Raw genomic sequence first — 12,378 nt, 5'->3', positions numbered from 1 at the left:
GCTGGACAGTTCAGTGTAATAATCATTCTGTTGGATCTACCTCTACAGAGCTGGACAGTTCAGTGTAATAATCATTCTGTTGTCTCTACCTCCACAGAGCTGGACAGTTCAGTGTAATAATCATTCTGTTGTCTCTACCTCCACAGAGCTGGACAGTTCAGTGTAATAATCATTCTGTTGTCTCTACCTCCACAGAGCTGGACAGTTCAGTGTAATAATCATTCTGTTGTCTCTACCTCCACAGAGCTGGACAGTTCAGTGTAATAATCATTATGTTGTCTCTACCTCCACAGAGCTGGACAGTTCAGTGTAATAATCATTCTGTTGTCTCTACCTCCACAGAGCTGGACAGTTCAGTGTAATAATCATTCTGTTGTCTCTACCTCCACAGAGCTGGACAGTTCAGTGTAATAATCATTGTGTTGTCTCTACCTCCACAGAGCTGGACAGTTCAGTGTAATAATCATTATGTTGTCTCTACCTCTACAGAGCTGGACAGTTCAGTGTAATAATCATTCTGTTGTCTCTACCTCCACAGAGCTGGACAGTTCAGTGTAATAATCATTCTGTTGTCTCTTCCTCCACAGAGCTGGACAGTTCAGTGTAATAATCATTATGTTGTCTCTACCTCTACAGAGCTGGACAGTTCAGTGTAATAATCATTCTGTTGTCTCTACCTCCACAGAGCTGGACAGTTCAGTGTAATAATCATTCTGTTGTCTCTACCTCCACAGAGCTGGACAGTTCAGTGTAATAATCATTATGTTGTCTCTACCTCCACAGAGCTGGACAGTTCAGTGTAATAATCATTCTGTTGTCTCTACCTCCACAGAGCTGGACAGTTCAGTGTAATAATCATTCTGTTGTCTCTACCTCCACAGAGCTGGACAGTTCAGTGTAATAATCATTCTGTTGTCTCTTCCTCCACAGAGCTGGACAGTTCAGTGTAATAATCATTCTGTTGTCTCTACCTCCACAGAGCTGGACAGTTCAGTGTAATAATCATTATGTTGTCTCTACCTCCACAGAGCTGGACAGTTCAGTGTAATAATCATTATGTTGTCTCTACCTCCACAGAGCTGGACAGTTCAGTGTAATAATCATTCTGTTGTCTCTACCTCCACAGAGCTGGACAGTTCAGTGTAATAATCATTCTGTTGTCTCTACCTCCACAGAGCTGGACAGTTCAGTGTAATAATCATTATGTTGTCTCTACCTCCACAGAGCTGGACAGTTCAGTGTAATAATCATTCTGTTGTCTCTTCCTCCACAGAGCTGGACAGTTCAGTGTAATAATCATTCTGTTGTCTCTACCTCCACAGAGCTAGACAGTTCAGTGTAATAATCATTCTGTTGTCTCTACCTCCACAGAGCTGGACAGTTCAGTGTAATAATCATTCTGTTGTCTCTTCCTCCACAGAGCTGGACAGTTCAGTGTAATAATCATTCTGTTGTCTCTACCTCCACAGAGCTAGACAGTTCAGTGTAATAATCATTCTGTTGTCTCTACCTCCACAGAGCTGGACAGTTCAGTGTAATAATCATTCTGTTGTCTCTACCTCCACAGAGCTGGACAGTTCAGTGTAATAATCATTCTGTTGTCTCTACCTCCACAGAGCTGGACAGTTCAGTGTAATAATCATTCTGTTGTCTCTACCTCCACAGAGCTGGACAGTTCAGTGTAATAATCATTCTGTTGTCTCTACCTCCACAGAGCTGGACAGTTCAGTGTAATAATCATTCTGTTGTCTCTACCTCCACAGAGCTAGACAGTTCAGTGTAATAATCATTCTGTTGTCTCTACCTCCACAGAGCTGGACAGTTCAGTGTAATAATCATTCTGTTGTCTCTTCCTCCACAGAGCTGGACAGTTCAGTGTAATAATCATTCTGTTGTCTCTACCTCCACAGAGCTAGACAGTTCAGTGTAATAATCATTCTGTTGTCTCTACCTCCACAGAGCTGGACAGTTCAGTGTAATAATCATTATGTTGTCTCTACCTCCACAGAGCTGGACAGTTCAGTGTAATAATCATTCTGTTGTCTCTACCTCCACAGAGCTGGACAGTTCAGTGTAATAATCATTCTGTTGTCTCTACCTCCACAGAGCTGGACAGTTCAGTGTAATAATCATTCTGTTGTCTCTACCTCCACAGAGCTGGACAGTTCAGTGTAATAATCATTCTGTTGTCTCTACCTCCACAGAGCTGGACAGTTCAGTGTAATAATCATTATGTTGTCTCTACCTCCACAGAGCTGGACAGTTCAGTGTAATAATCATTCTGTTGTCTCTACCTCCACAGAGCTGGACAGTTCAGTGTAATAATCATTATGTTGTCTCTACCTCCACAGAGCTAGACAGTTCAGTGTAATAATCATTCTGTTGTCTCTTCCTCCACAGAGCTGGACAGTTCAGTGTAATAATCATTCTGTTGTCTCTACCTCCACAGAGCTGGACAGTTCAGTGTAATAATCATTCTGTTGTCTCTACCTCCACAGAGCTGGACAGTTCAGTGTAATAATCATTCTGTTGTCTCTACCTCCACAGAGCTGGACAGTTCAGTGTAATAATCATTCTGTTGTCTCTACCTCCACAGAGCTGGACAGTTCAGTGTAATAATCATTATGTTGTCTCTACCTCCACAGAGCTGGACAGTTCAGTGTAATAATCATTCTGTTGTCTCTACCTCCACAGAGCTGGACAGTTCAGTGTAATAATCATTCTGTTGTCTCTACCTCCACAGAGCTGGACAGTTCAGTGTAATAATCATTCTGTTGTCTCTACCTCCACAGAGCTGGACAGTTCAGTGTAATAATCATTCTGTTGTCTCTACCTCCACAGAGCTGGACAGTTCAGTGTAATAATCATTATGTTGTCTCTACCTCTACAGAGCTGGACAGTTCAGTGTAATAATCATTCTGTTGTCTCTACCTCCACAGAGCTGGACAGTTCAGTGTAATAATCATTCTGTTGTCTCTTCCTCCACAGAGCTGGACAGTTCAGTGTAATAATCATTATGTTGTCTCTACCTCCACAGAGTTGGACAGTTCAGTGTAATAATCATTCTGTTGTCTCTACCTCCACAGAGCTGGACAGTTCAGTGTAATAATCATTCTGTTGTCTCTACCTCCACAGAGCTGGACAGTTCAGTGTAATAATCATTATGTTGTCTCTACCTCTACAGAGCTGGACAGTTCAGTGTAATAATCATTCTGTTGTCTCTACCTCCACAGAGCTGGACAGTTCAGTGTAATAATCATTCTGTTGTCTCTTCCTCCACAGAGCTGGACAGTTCAGTGTAATAATCATTATGTTGTCTCTACCTCCACAGAGCTGGACAGTTCAGTGTAATAATCATTCTGTTGTCTCTACCTCCACAGAGCTGGACAGTTCAGTGTAATAATCATTCTGTTGTCTCTTCCTCCACAGAGCTGGACAGTTCAGTGTAATAATCATTATGTTGTCTCTACCTCCACAGAGCTGGACAGTTCAGTGTAATAATCATTCTGTTGTCTCTACCTCCACAGAGCTGGACAGTTCAGTGTAATAATCATTCTGTTGTCTCTACCTCCACAGAGCTGGACAGTTCAGTGTAATAATCATTCTGTTGTCTCTACCTCCACAGAGCTGGACAGTTCAGTGTAATAATCATTCTGTTGTCTCTACCTCCACAGAGCTGGACAGTTCAGTGTAATAATCATTATGTTGTCTCTACCTCCACAGAGCTGGACAGTTCAGTGTAATAATCATTCTGTTGTCTCTACCTCCACAGAGCTGGACAGTTCAGTGTAATAATCATTCTGTTGTCTCTACCTCCACAGAGCTGGACAGTTCAGTGTAATAATCATTCTGTTGTCTCTTCCTCCACAGAGCTGGACAGTTCAGTGTAATAATCATTCTGTTGTCTCTACCTCCACAGAGCTGGACAGTTCAGTGTAATAATCGTTATGTTGTCTCTACCTCCACAGAGCTGGACAGTTCAGTGTAATAATCATTATGTTGTCTCTACCTCCACAGAGCTGGACAGTTCAGTGTAATAATCATTCTGTTGTCTCTACCTCCACAGAGCTGGACAGTTCAGTGTAATAATCATTCTGTTGTCTCTACCTCCACAGAGCTGGACAGTTCAGTGTAATAATCATTCTGTTGTCTCTACCTCCACAGAGCTGGACAGTTCAGTGTAATAATCATTCTGTTGTCTCTACCTCCACAGAGCTGGACAGTTCAGTGTAATAATCATTCTGTTGTCTCTACCTCCACAGAGCTGGACAGTTCAGTGTAATAATCATTCTGTTGTCTCTACCTCCACAGAGCTGGACAGTTCAGTGTAATAATCATTCTGTTGTCTCTACCTCCACAGAGCTGGACAGTTCAGTGTAATAATCATTCTGTTGTCTCTACCTCCACAGAGCTGGACAGTTCAGTGTAATAATCATTCTGTTGTCTCTACCTCCACAGAGCTGGACAGTTCAGTGTAATAATCATTCTGTTGTCTCTACCTCCACAGAGCTGGACAGTTCAGTGTAATAATCATTCTGTTGTCTCTACCTCCACAGAGCTGGACAGTTCAGTGTAATAATCATTATGGTGTCTCTACCTCCACAGAGCTGGACAGTTCAGTGTAATAATCATTCTGTTGTCTCTACCTCCACAGAGCTGGACAGTTCAGTGTAATAATCATTCTGTTGTCTCTTCCTCCACAGAGCTGGACAGTTCAGTGTAATAATCATTATGTTGTCTCTACCTCCACAGAGCTGGACAGTTCAGTGTAATAATCATTCTGTTGTCTCTACCTCCACAGAGCTGGACAGTTCAGTGTAATAATCATTCTGTTGTCTCTACCTCCACAGAGCTGGACAGTTCAGTGTAATAATCATTATGGTGTCTCTACCTCCACAGAGCTGGACAGTGTCAAGGACCTGGAGAAGAAGCGTATATGTCGCATCATCACCAAGGATTTCCCACAGTACTTTGCGGTGGTGTCTCGTATCAGACAGGAGAGCAGCCAGATGGGCCCTGAGGGAGGAGTCCTCTCCAGCCTGACACTTCCATTGGTCCAGGCCTCCTTCCCAGAGGGGGCGCTCACCAAGAAGATACGCGTGGGACTGCAGGTTAGTCTGGTCACAGTGCTGAACTGTTCTGAGAACAGGTTAACCGTCACACTGTACCTGAACTGTTCTGAGAACAGGTTAACCATCACACTGTACCTGAACTGTTCAGGGAACAGGTTAACCATCACACTGTATCTGAACTGTTCTGAGAACAGGTAAACCATCATACCTGAACTGTTCTGAGAACAGGTTAACCATCACACTGTACCTGAACTGTTCAGGGAACAGTTTAACCATCACACTGTACCTGAACTGTTCAGGGAACAGGTTAACCATCACACTGTACCTGAACTGTTCAGGGAACAGTTTAACCATCACACTGTATCTGAACTGTTCTGAGAACAGGTAAACCATCATACCTGAACTGTTCTGAGAACAGGTAAACCATCATACCTGAACTGTTCTGAGAACAGTTAAACCATCACACTGTACCTGAACTGTTCTGAGAACAGGGTAACCATCACACTGTACCTGAACTGTTCTGAGAACAGGGTAACCATCACACTGTACCTGAACTGTTCTGAGAACAGGGTAACCATCACACTGTACCTGTTTACTGTAGTTGTTATGAGCCGAATTAATCACTTGTTGAATAAGTGTTTTAACTGTGGAACAGCGTTTCTGATTGGCTGATTATGAACTTCGATTCTGATTGGTTCTAGGCCCAGCCGGCTCCTGATGACATGGTGAAGAAGATCCTTGGTAACCGGGCAACATTCAGCCCCATAGTGACGGTGGAACCTCGACGCAGGAAGTTCCACAAACCCATCACCATGACGATCCCGGTCCCGCCCTTGTCAGGGGAGGGGGTTAGCAATGGCTACAAGGGAGATTCCACCCCCTGCCTGAGGTTGCTATGCAGCATCACCGGCGGAACCTCTCCTGCCCAATGGGAGGACATCACTGGGACCACGCCCCTAACCTTCGTCAATGACTGTGTCTCCTTCACTACCAATGTCTCTGCCAGGTAAGACTGTCTCCTTCACTACCAATGTCTCTGCCAGGTAAGACTGTGTCTCCTTCACTACCAATGTCTCTGCCAGGTAAGACTGTCTCCTTCACTACCAATGTCTCTGCCAGGTAAGACTGTCTCCTTCACTACCAATGTCTCTGCCAGGTAAGACTGTGTCTACTTCACTACCAATGTCTCTGCCAGGTAAGACTGTGTCTCCTTCACTAACAATGTCTCTGCCAGGTAAGACTGTGTCTCCTTCACTACCAATGTCTCTGCCAGGTAAGACTGTGTCTTCTTCACTACCAATGTCTCTGCCAGGTAAGACTGTGTCTCCTTCACTACCAATGTCTCTGCCAGGTAAGACTGTGTCTCCTTCACTACCAATGTCTCTGCCAGGTAAGACTGTCTCCTTCACTACCAATGTCTCTGCCAGGTAAGACTGTGTCTCCTTCACTACCAATGTCTCTGCCAGGTAAGACTGTGTCTCCTTCACTACCAATGTCTCTGCCAGGTAAGACTGTCTCCTTCACTACCAATGTCTCTGCCAGGTAAGACTGTGTCTCCTTCACTACCAATGTCTCTGCCAGTTAAGACTGTGTCTCCTTCACTACCAATGTCTCTGCCAGGTAAGACTGTCTCCTTCACTACCAATGTCTCTGCCAGGTAAGACTGACTCCTTCACTACCAATGTCTCTGCCAGGTAAGACTGTGTCTCCTACACTACCAATGTCTCTGCCAGGTAAGACTGTGTCTCCTTCACTACCAATGTCTCTGCCAGGTAAGACTGTGTCTCCTTCACTACCAATGTCTCTGCCAGGTAAGACTGTGTCTCCTTCACTACCAATGTCTCTGCCAGGTAAGACTGTGTCTCCTTCACTACCAATGTCTCTGCCAGGTAAGACTGACTCCTTCACTACCAATGTCTCTGCCAGGTAAGACTGTCTCCTTCACTACCAATGTCTCTGCCAGGTAAGACTGTGTCTCCTTCACTACCAATGTCTCTGCCAGGTAAGACTGTGTCTCCATCACAACCAATGTCTCTGCCAGGTAAGACAACTGGCTTTACTGGGTTGTTACGTCCATTTACTTTCCATGTGGTTATACTCTAAAAGCTGAAATATTAACACAATGTTACAGATGACATGAGGTATTCTCAGTGTTATTATACTACAGATGACATGATGTATTCTCAGTGTTATTATACTACAGATGACATGATGTATTCTCAGTGTTATTATACTACAGATGACATGATGTATTCTCAGTGTATTATACTACAGATGACATGAGGTATTCTCAGTGTTATTATACTACAGATGACATGAGGTATTCTCAGTGTTATTATTCTACAGATGACATGAGGTATTCTCAGTGTTATTATACTACAGATGACATGATGTATTCTCAGTGTATTATACTACAGATGACATGAGGTATTCTCAGTGTTATTATACTACAGATGACATTATGTATTCTCAGTGTATTATACTACAGATGACATGAGGTATTCTCAGTGTTATTATACTACAGATGACATGAGGTATTCTCAGTGTTATTATACTACAGATGACATGATGTATTCTCAGTGTTATTATACTACAGATGACATGATGTATTCTCAGTGTTATTATACTACAGATGACATGATGTATTCTCAGTGTATTATACTACAGATGACATGAGGTATTCTCAGTGTTATTATACTACAGATGACATGAGGTATTCTCAGTGTTATTATTCTACAGATGACATGAGGTATTCTCAGTGTTATTATACTACAGATGACATGAGGTATTCTCAGTGTTATTATACTACAGATGACGAGGTATTCTCAGTGTTATTATACTACAGATGACATGATGTATTCTCAATGTTATTATACTACAGATGACATGATGTATTCTCAGTGTTATTATTCTACAGATGACATGATGTATTCTCAGTGTATTATACTACAGATGACATGAGGTATTCTCAGTGTTATTATACTACAGATGACATGAGGTATTCTCAGTGTTATTATTCTACAGATGACATGAGGTATTCTCAGTGTTATTATACTACAGATGACATGATGTATTCTCAGTGTATTATACTACAGATGACATGAGGTATTCTCAGTGTTATTATACTACAGATGACATTATGTATTCTCAGTGTATTATACTACAGATGACATGAGGTATTCTCAGTGTTATTATACTACAGATGACATGAGGTATTCTCAGTGTTATTATACTACAGATGACATGATGTATTCTCAGTGTTATTATACTACAGATGACATGATGTATACTCAGTGTTATTATACTACAGATGACATGATGTATTCTCAGTGTATTATACTACAGATGACATGAGGTATTCTCAGTGTTATTATACTACAGATGACATGAGGTATTCTCAGTGTTATTATTCTACAGATGACATGAGGTATTCTCAGTGTTATTATACTACAGATGACATGAGGTATTCTCAGTGTTATTATACTACAGATGACGAGGTATTCTCAGTGTTATTATACTACAGATGACATGATGTATTCTCAATGTTATTATACTACAGATGACATGAGGTATTCTCAGTGTTATTATTCAACAGATGACATGAGGTATTCTCAGTGTTATTATTCTACAGATGACATGATGTATTCTCAGTGTTATTATACTACAGATGACATGAGGTATTCTCAGTGTTATTATTCTACAGATGACATGATGTATTCTCAGTGTTATTATACTACAGATGACATGAGGTATTCTCAGTGTTATTATTCTACAGATGACATGATGTATTCTCAGTGTATTATACTACAGATGTCATGAGGTATTCTCAGTGTTATTATACTACAGATGACATGAGGTATTCTCAGTGTTATTATACTACAGATGACATGAGGTATTCTCAGTGTTATTATACTACAGATGACATGAGGTATTCTCAGTGTTATTATACTATAGATGTCATGAGGTATTCTCAGTGTTATTATACTACAGATGTCATTAGGTATTCTCAGTGTTATTATACTACAGATGACATGAGGTATTCTCAGTGTTATTATACTACAGATGACATGAGGTATTCTCAGTGTTATTATTCTACAGATGACATGAGGTATTCTCAGTGTTATTATTCTACAGATGACATGAGGTATTCTCAGTGTATTATACTACAGATGACCTGTCCTTGTCCTCTGTCTTGTGTGTGTTTCTAACCTGTATCTGTCCTCTGTCCTGTGTGTGTTTCTAACCTGTATCTGTCCTCTGTCCTGTGTGTGTTTCTAACCTGTATCTGTCCTGTGTGTGTTTCAGGTTCTGGCTTGCTGACTGCCACCAGATCCCAGAGACTGTAGCCCTTGCCACCCAGCTGTACAGAGAGCTCATCTGTGTTCCTTACATGGCCAAGTTCGTGGTGTTCGCCAAGATGAACGACCCTATGGAGTCCCGCCTGCGCTGCTTCTGTATGACAGATGACAAGGTGGACAAAACCCTGGAACAGCAGGAGAACTTTGAGGAGGTGGCCAGGAGCAAAGACATCGAGGTGGGTTTCACCTGCTGCTTTCACTTCCTATGTACATCTCCTGCTCTCATCCATCACAATGCTGGGGAATGTATTCCTACACCATACATGATTCTAGAATGACTTGAACACTGTATGGTTAGACCAAGCTGTGTGATCAGGATGTCATTATGCTGTTGTCTCCTAGGTTCTGGAGGGGAGGCCCATCTATGTGGACTGCTATGGTAACTTAGCTCCTCTGACCAAGGCTGGACAGCTACTGGTGCTCAACTTCTACGCATTCAAAGAGAACCGGCTTCCTTTCTGTGTGAAGGTACACATACTATACTACTGTCTTGATGTCCTCCACTGAGTCATGGCCTGGGTATGAGGCTGCTTGATGTTCTCCACTGACTCATGTTCTGGGTAGGAGGCTGCTTGATGTTCTCCACTGACTCATGTTCTGGGTAGGAGGCTGCTTGATGTTCTCCACTGACTCATGGCCTGGGTAGGAGGCTGCTTGATGTTCTCCACTGACTCATGGCCTGGGTAGGAGGCTGCTTGATGTTCCCCACTGACTCATGGCCTGGGTAGGAGGCTGCTTGATGTTCCCCACTCAGTCATGGCCTGGGTAGGAGGCTGCAACGGAACCAGTACTGATTGGAACAAACAGCTTTAGAACAAGGCCCGGAGGCCATAACCTCGTTCCATCCTGCCTCTCTTTGATCTGTCACTGGCTTCCTGAACTCTGCAACAGGGCTTTAATACCCCCCCCCCCCCCCCCCCCCGCACTTTAATGAGTGCTCTCCCTTCATGAACTAATCTTACCCTCAGGAACTCTTAGGATAGAGGTTTCCTGACATCACAGTCAGTAGTAGGGTTGATCTATAGCATTAAGAGCCGTAAACTGTGTGCATTCGTTCATGTAGTGAGTATCCCCTAAATGCTTTGGTTCCTCTCTAGGTCAGAGACAACAGCCAGGAGCCGTGTGGCCGTCTGACATTCCTGAAGGAGACCACTAAGACCGCTAAGGGTCTCCCCCAGACGGCCGTGTGTAACCTGAACATCACCCTACCTGCGCTGAAGAAGGTAAGCACTCAGCTGTTGTAATGGCTGTGTTCCATATCATCCCATCCTCATTCAGGGGGATAGAGCAGTATGTTAGAGGTGAAGTGCTGCCTGAGTGTGTCTTTTATCTGTTTTGAGCTTCATAGTGGTTCATAGTGGTTATCTTTGGCTGTTTCCTAGTCAACCAAATCTCCCATCTGATTTGGGACTTCATGCTTTGGTGCCTTGTTCTTTTCAACTGGCTGACTTTGTGGTTGTTGACGTGGTTTCTGTGGCTTCTAATCTGCTGTAAGTGTTGGATTTTCAATGCTGTTGTTTTCTGTGTTTTTCTTTGCTGGCTTTGCGGTGGCTTCTCTAACTGTTTCTGTCAATCACTCCTTTTCACATCCTGTCCATTCCCCTCCTTATTCCGCCTGTTTCTGCAATGCATCTTGGGAACCCAAGGAAATGGAGTCAGACCCAGATGAAGAGGTAATATACAGTACCCTGGTGACCTTTACCCCTGTCCATCCATGGCTGTGCTTCTCTGGTGACATAGCTGTCCAATAAGGCACTGCTCTGTGTCCTCTGCTGCTGCCATTGGCTCATCTAGCTCTGCTTTTGTGAGGCTTGTAAACCCTTGGCTCTACCTCTACCCATCCACCCATGTCCCCTGATCTGTCCCTTTAGGAAAACACTCTTAAGTTAACCTTGCAGAGCTGTTGGTGATTTACTGCTTAGATTTTAATAAGAACACTTTTCTACCAATTAGCCAAAGGAAATCAATCCATGGTTGATTTCCTTTACATACGTTGTTAATAGGCTACCGTTAAGGATGTATGGTGTTTTAATGTAACAATGTTGTAGTAACACGGTCCAGTTTAGTTATCACAGTTCTTAGAAGAGACACAGTCAGTAAACTGACCCAGAGATAGCTACTACCATTTACTGTCAGTTATAAAACCCTACATTTCAGATCCTATTGATCTGACGAGTTGATCCAGAGATAGCTACTACCATTTACTGTCAGTTATAAAACCCTACATTTCAGATCCTATTGATCTGACGAGTTGACCCAGAGATAGCTACTACCATTTACTGTCAGTTATAAAACCCTACATTTCAGATCCTATTGATCTGACGAGTTGACCCAGAGATAGCTACTACCATTTACTGTCAGTTATAAAACCCTACATTTCAGATCCTATTGATCTGACGAGTTGAGTAGTCAGGTAATGTCAGGTAATCCATCTTCTAACAGAGAACTGATAGGATGTTGTGTTGTTGTTGCAGACTGAAAAGCCAGAACGACGTCATACCTTTACATCTCTAGCCTTACGTAAGCGTTACAGCTATCTCGCCGAGCCCGCCACGAGTGAGTGAGACATTTTCACTAACTTCTATAACAATAATAATCTGCTTGGAGTTGATTTGCATTAACATGTAACATATTGAGTGAGTAATACAGATTATAGCTAGTACATATTTATATGTGATATCTGCATATTCTCACCTACATAACTTGTATTGTAAGTCCACATGCTCGTTTCTGACATGGTTTACTTTGCATGGTTTGGTTTGATTAGTATTTTAACTTACTGTGCTGTGCTTGCCCACAATGTGTTTTTTATCATTTAAGATATTATTTTTTCACCGGCAATAAAGTAACTCAAATCGCGCCATACAGATTTTGCTTTGATTGACTCCCATAATGATTGGCTTTGTGATTGTATAGCTTTTCCTTTCTGTTGTAGGGAAATGCATGGA

General features: G+C 42.5%; 1 protein-coding gene across 9 annotated transcripts in view; it reads left to right on the top strand.

The window, feature by feature from the left end:
• LOC110512780 (ankyrin-3) overlaps positions 1–12,378 on the top strand; it is a 115,464-nt gene that overhangs the window by 67,115 nt on the left and 35,971 nt on the right. For 6 of the 9 annotated variants that reach the window (XM_036972079.1, XM_036972077.1, XM_036972078.1 and 3 more), the window contains 7 exons: positions 4,900–5,111; positions 5,774–6,078; positions 9,378–9,606; positions 9,773–9,898; positions 10,528–10,653; positions 11,077–11,103; positions 11,905–11,986. In XM_036972079.1, coding sequence (XP_036827974.1) covers positions 4,900–5,111; positions 5,774–6,078; positions 9,378–9,606; positions 9,773–9,898; positions 10,528–10,653; positions 11,077–11,103; positions 11,905–11,986 — 1,107 coding nt within the window. The remainder of the gene's footprint in view (positions 1–4,899; positions 5,112–5,773; positions 6,079–9,377; positions 9,607–9,772; positions 9,899–10,527; positions 10,654–11,076; positions 11,104–11,904; positions 11,987–12,378) is intronic. The other 3 variants (XM_036972081.1, XM_036972080.1, XM_036972082.1) reach the window with 2 other exon arrangements.

Source organism: Oncorhynchus mykiss, unplaced genomic scaffold (assembly GCF_013265735.2).
Source record: "Oncorhynchus mykiss isolate Arlee unplaced genomic scaffold, USDA_OmykA_1.1 un_scaffold_119, whole genome shotgun sequence".
NCBI classification, from domain to species: Eukaryota; Metazoa; Chordata; class Actinopteri; order Salmoniformes; family Salmonidae; genus Oncorhynchus; species Oncorhynchus mykiss.
Note: the sequence above shows the minus strand (reverse complement) of the source record. Positions and strands in the feature narration are given on the sequence as shown.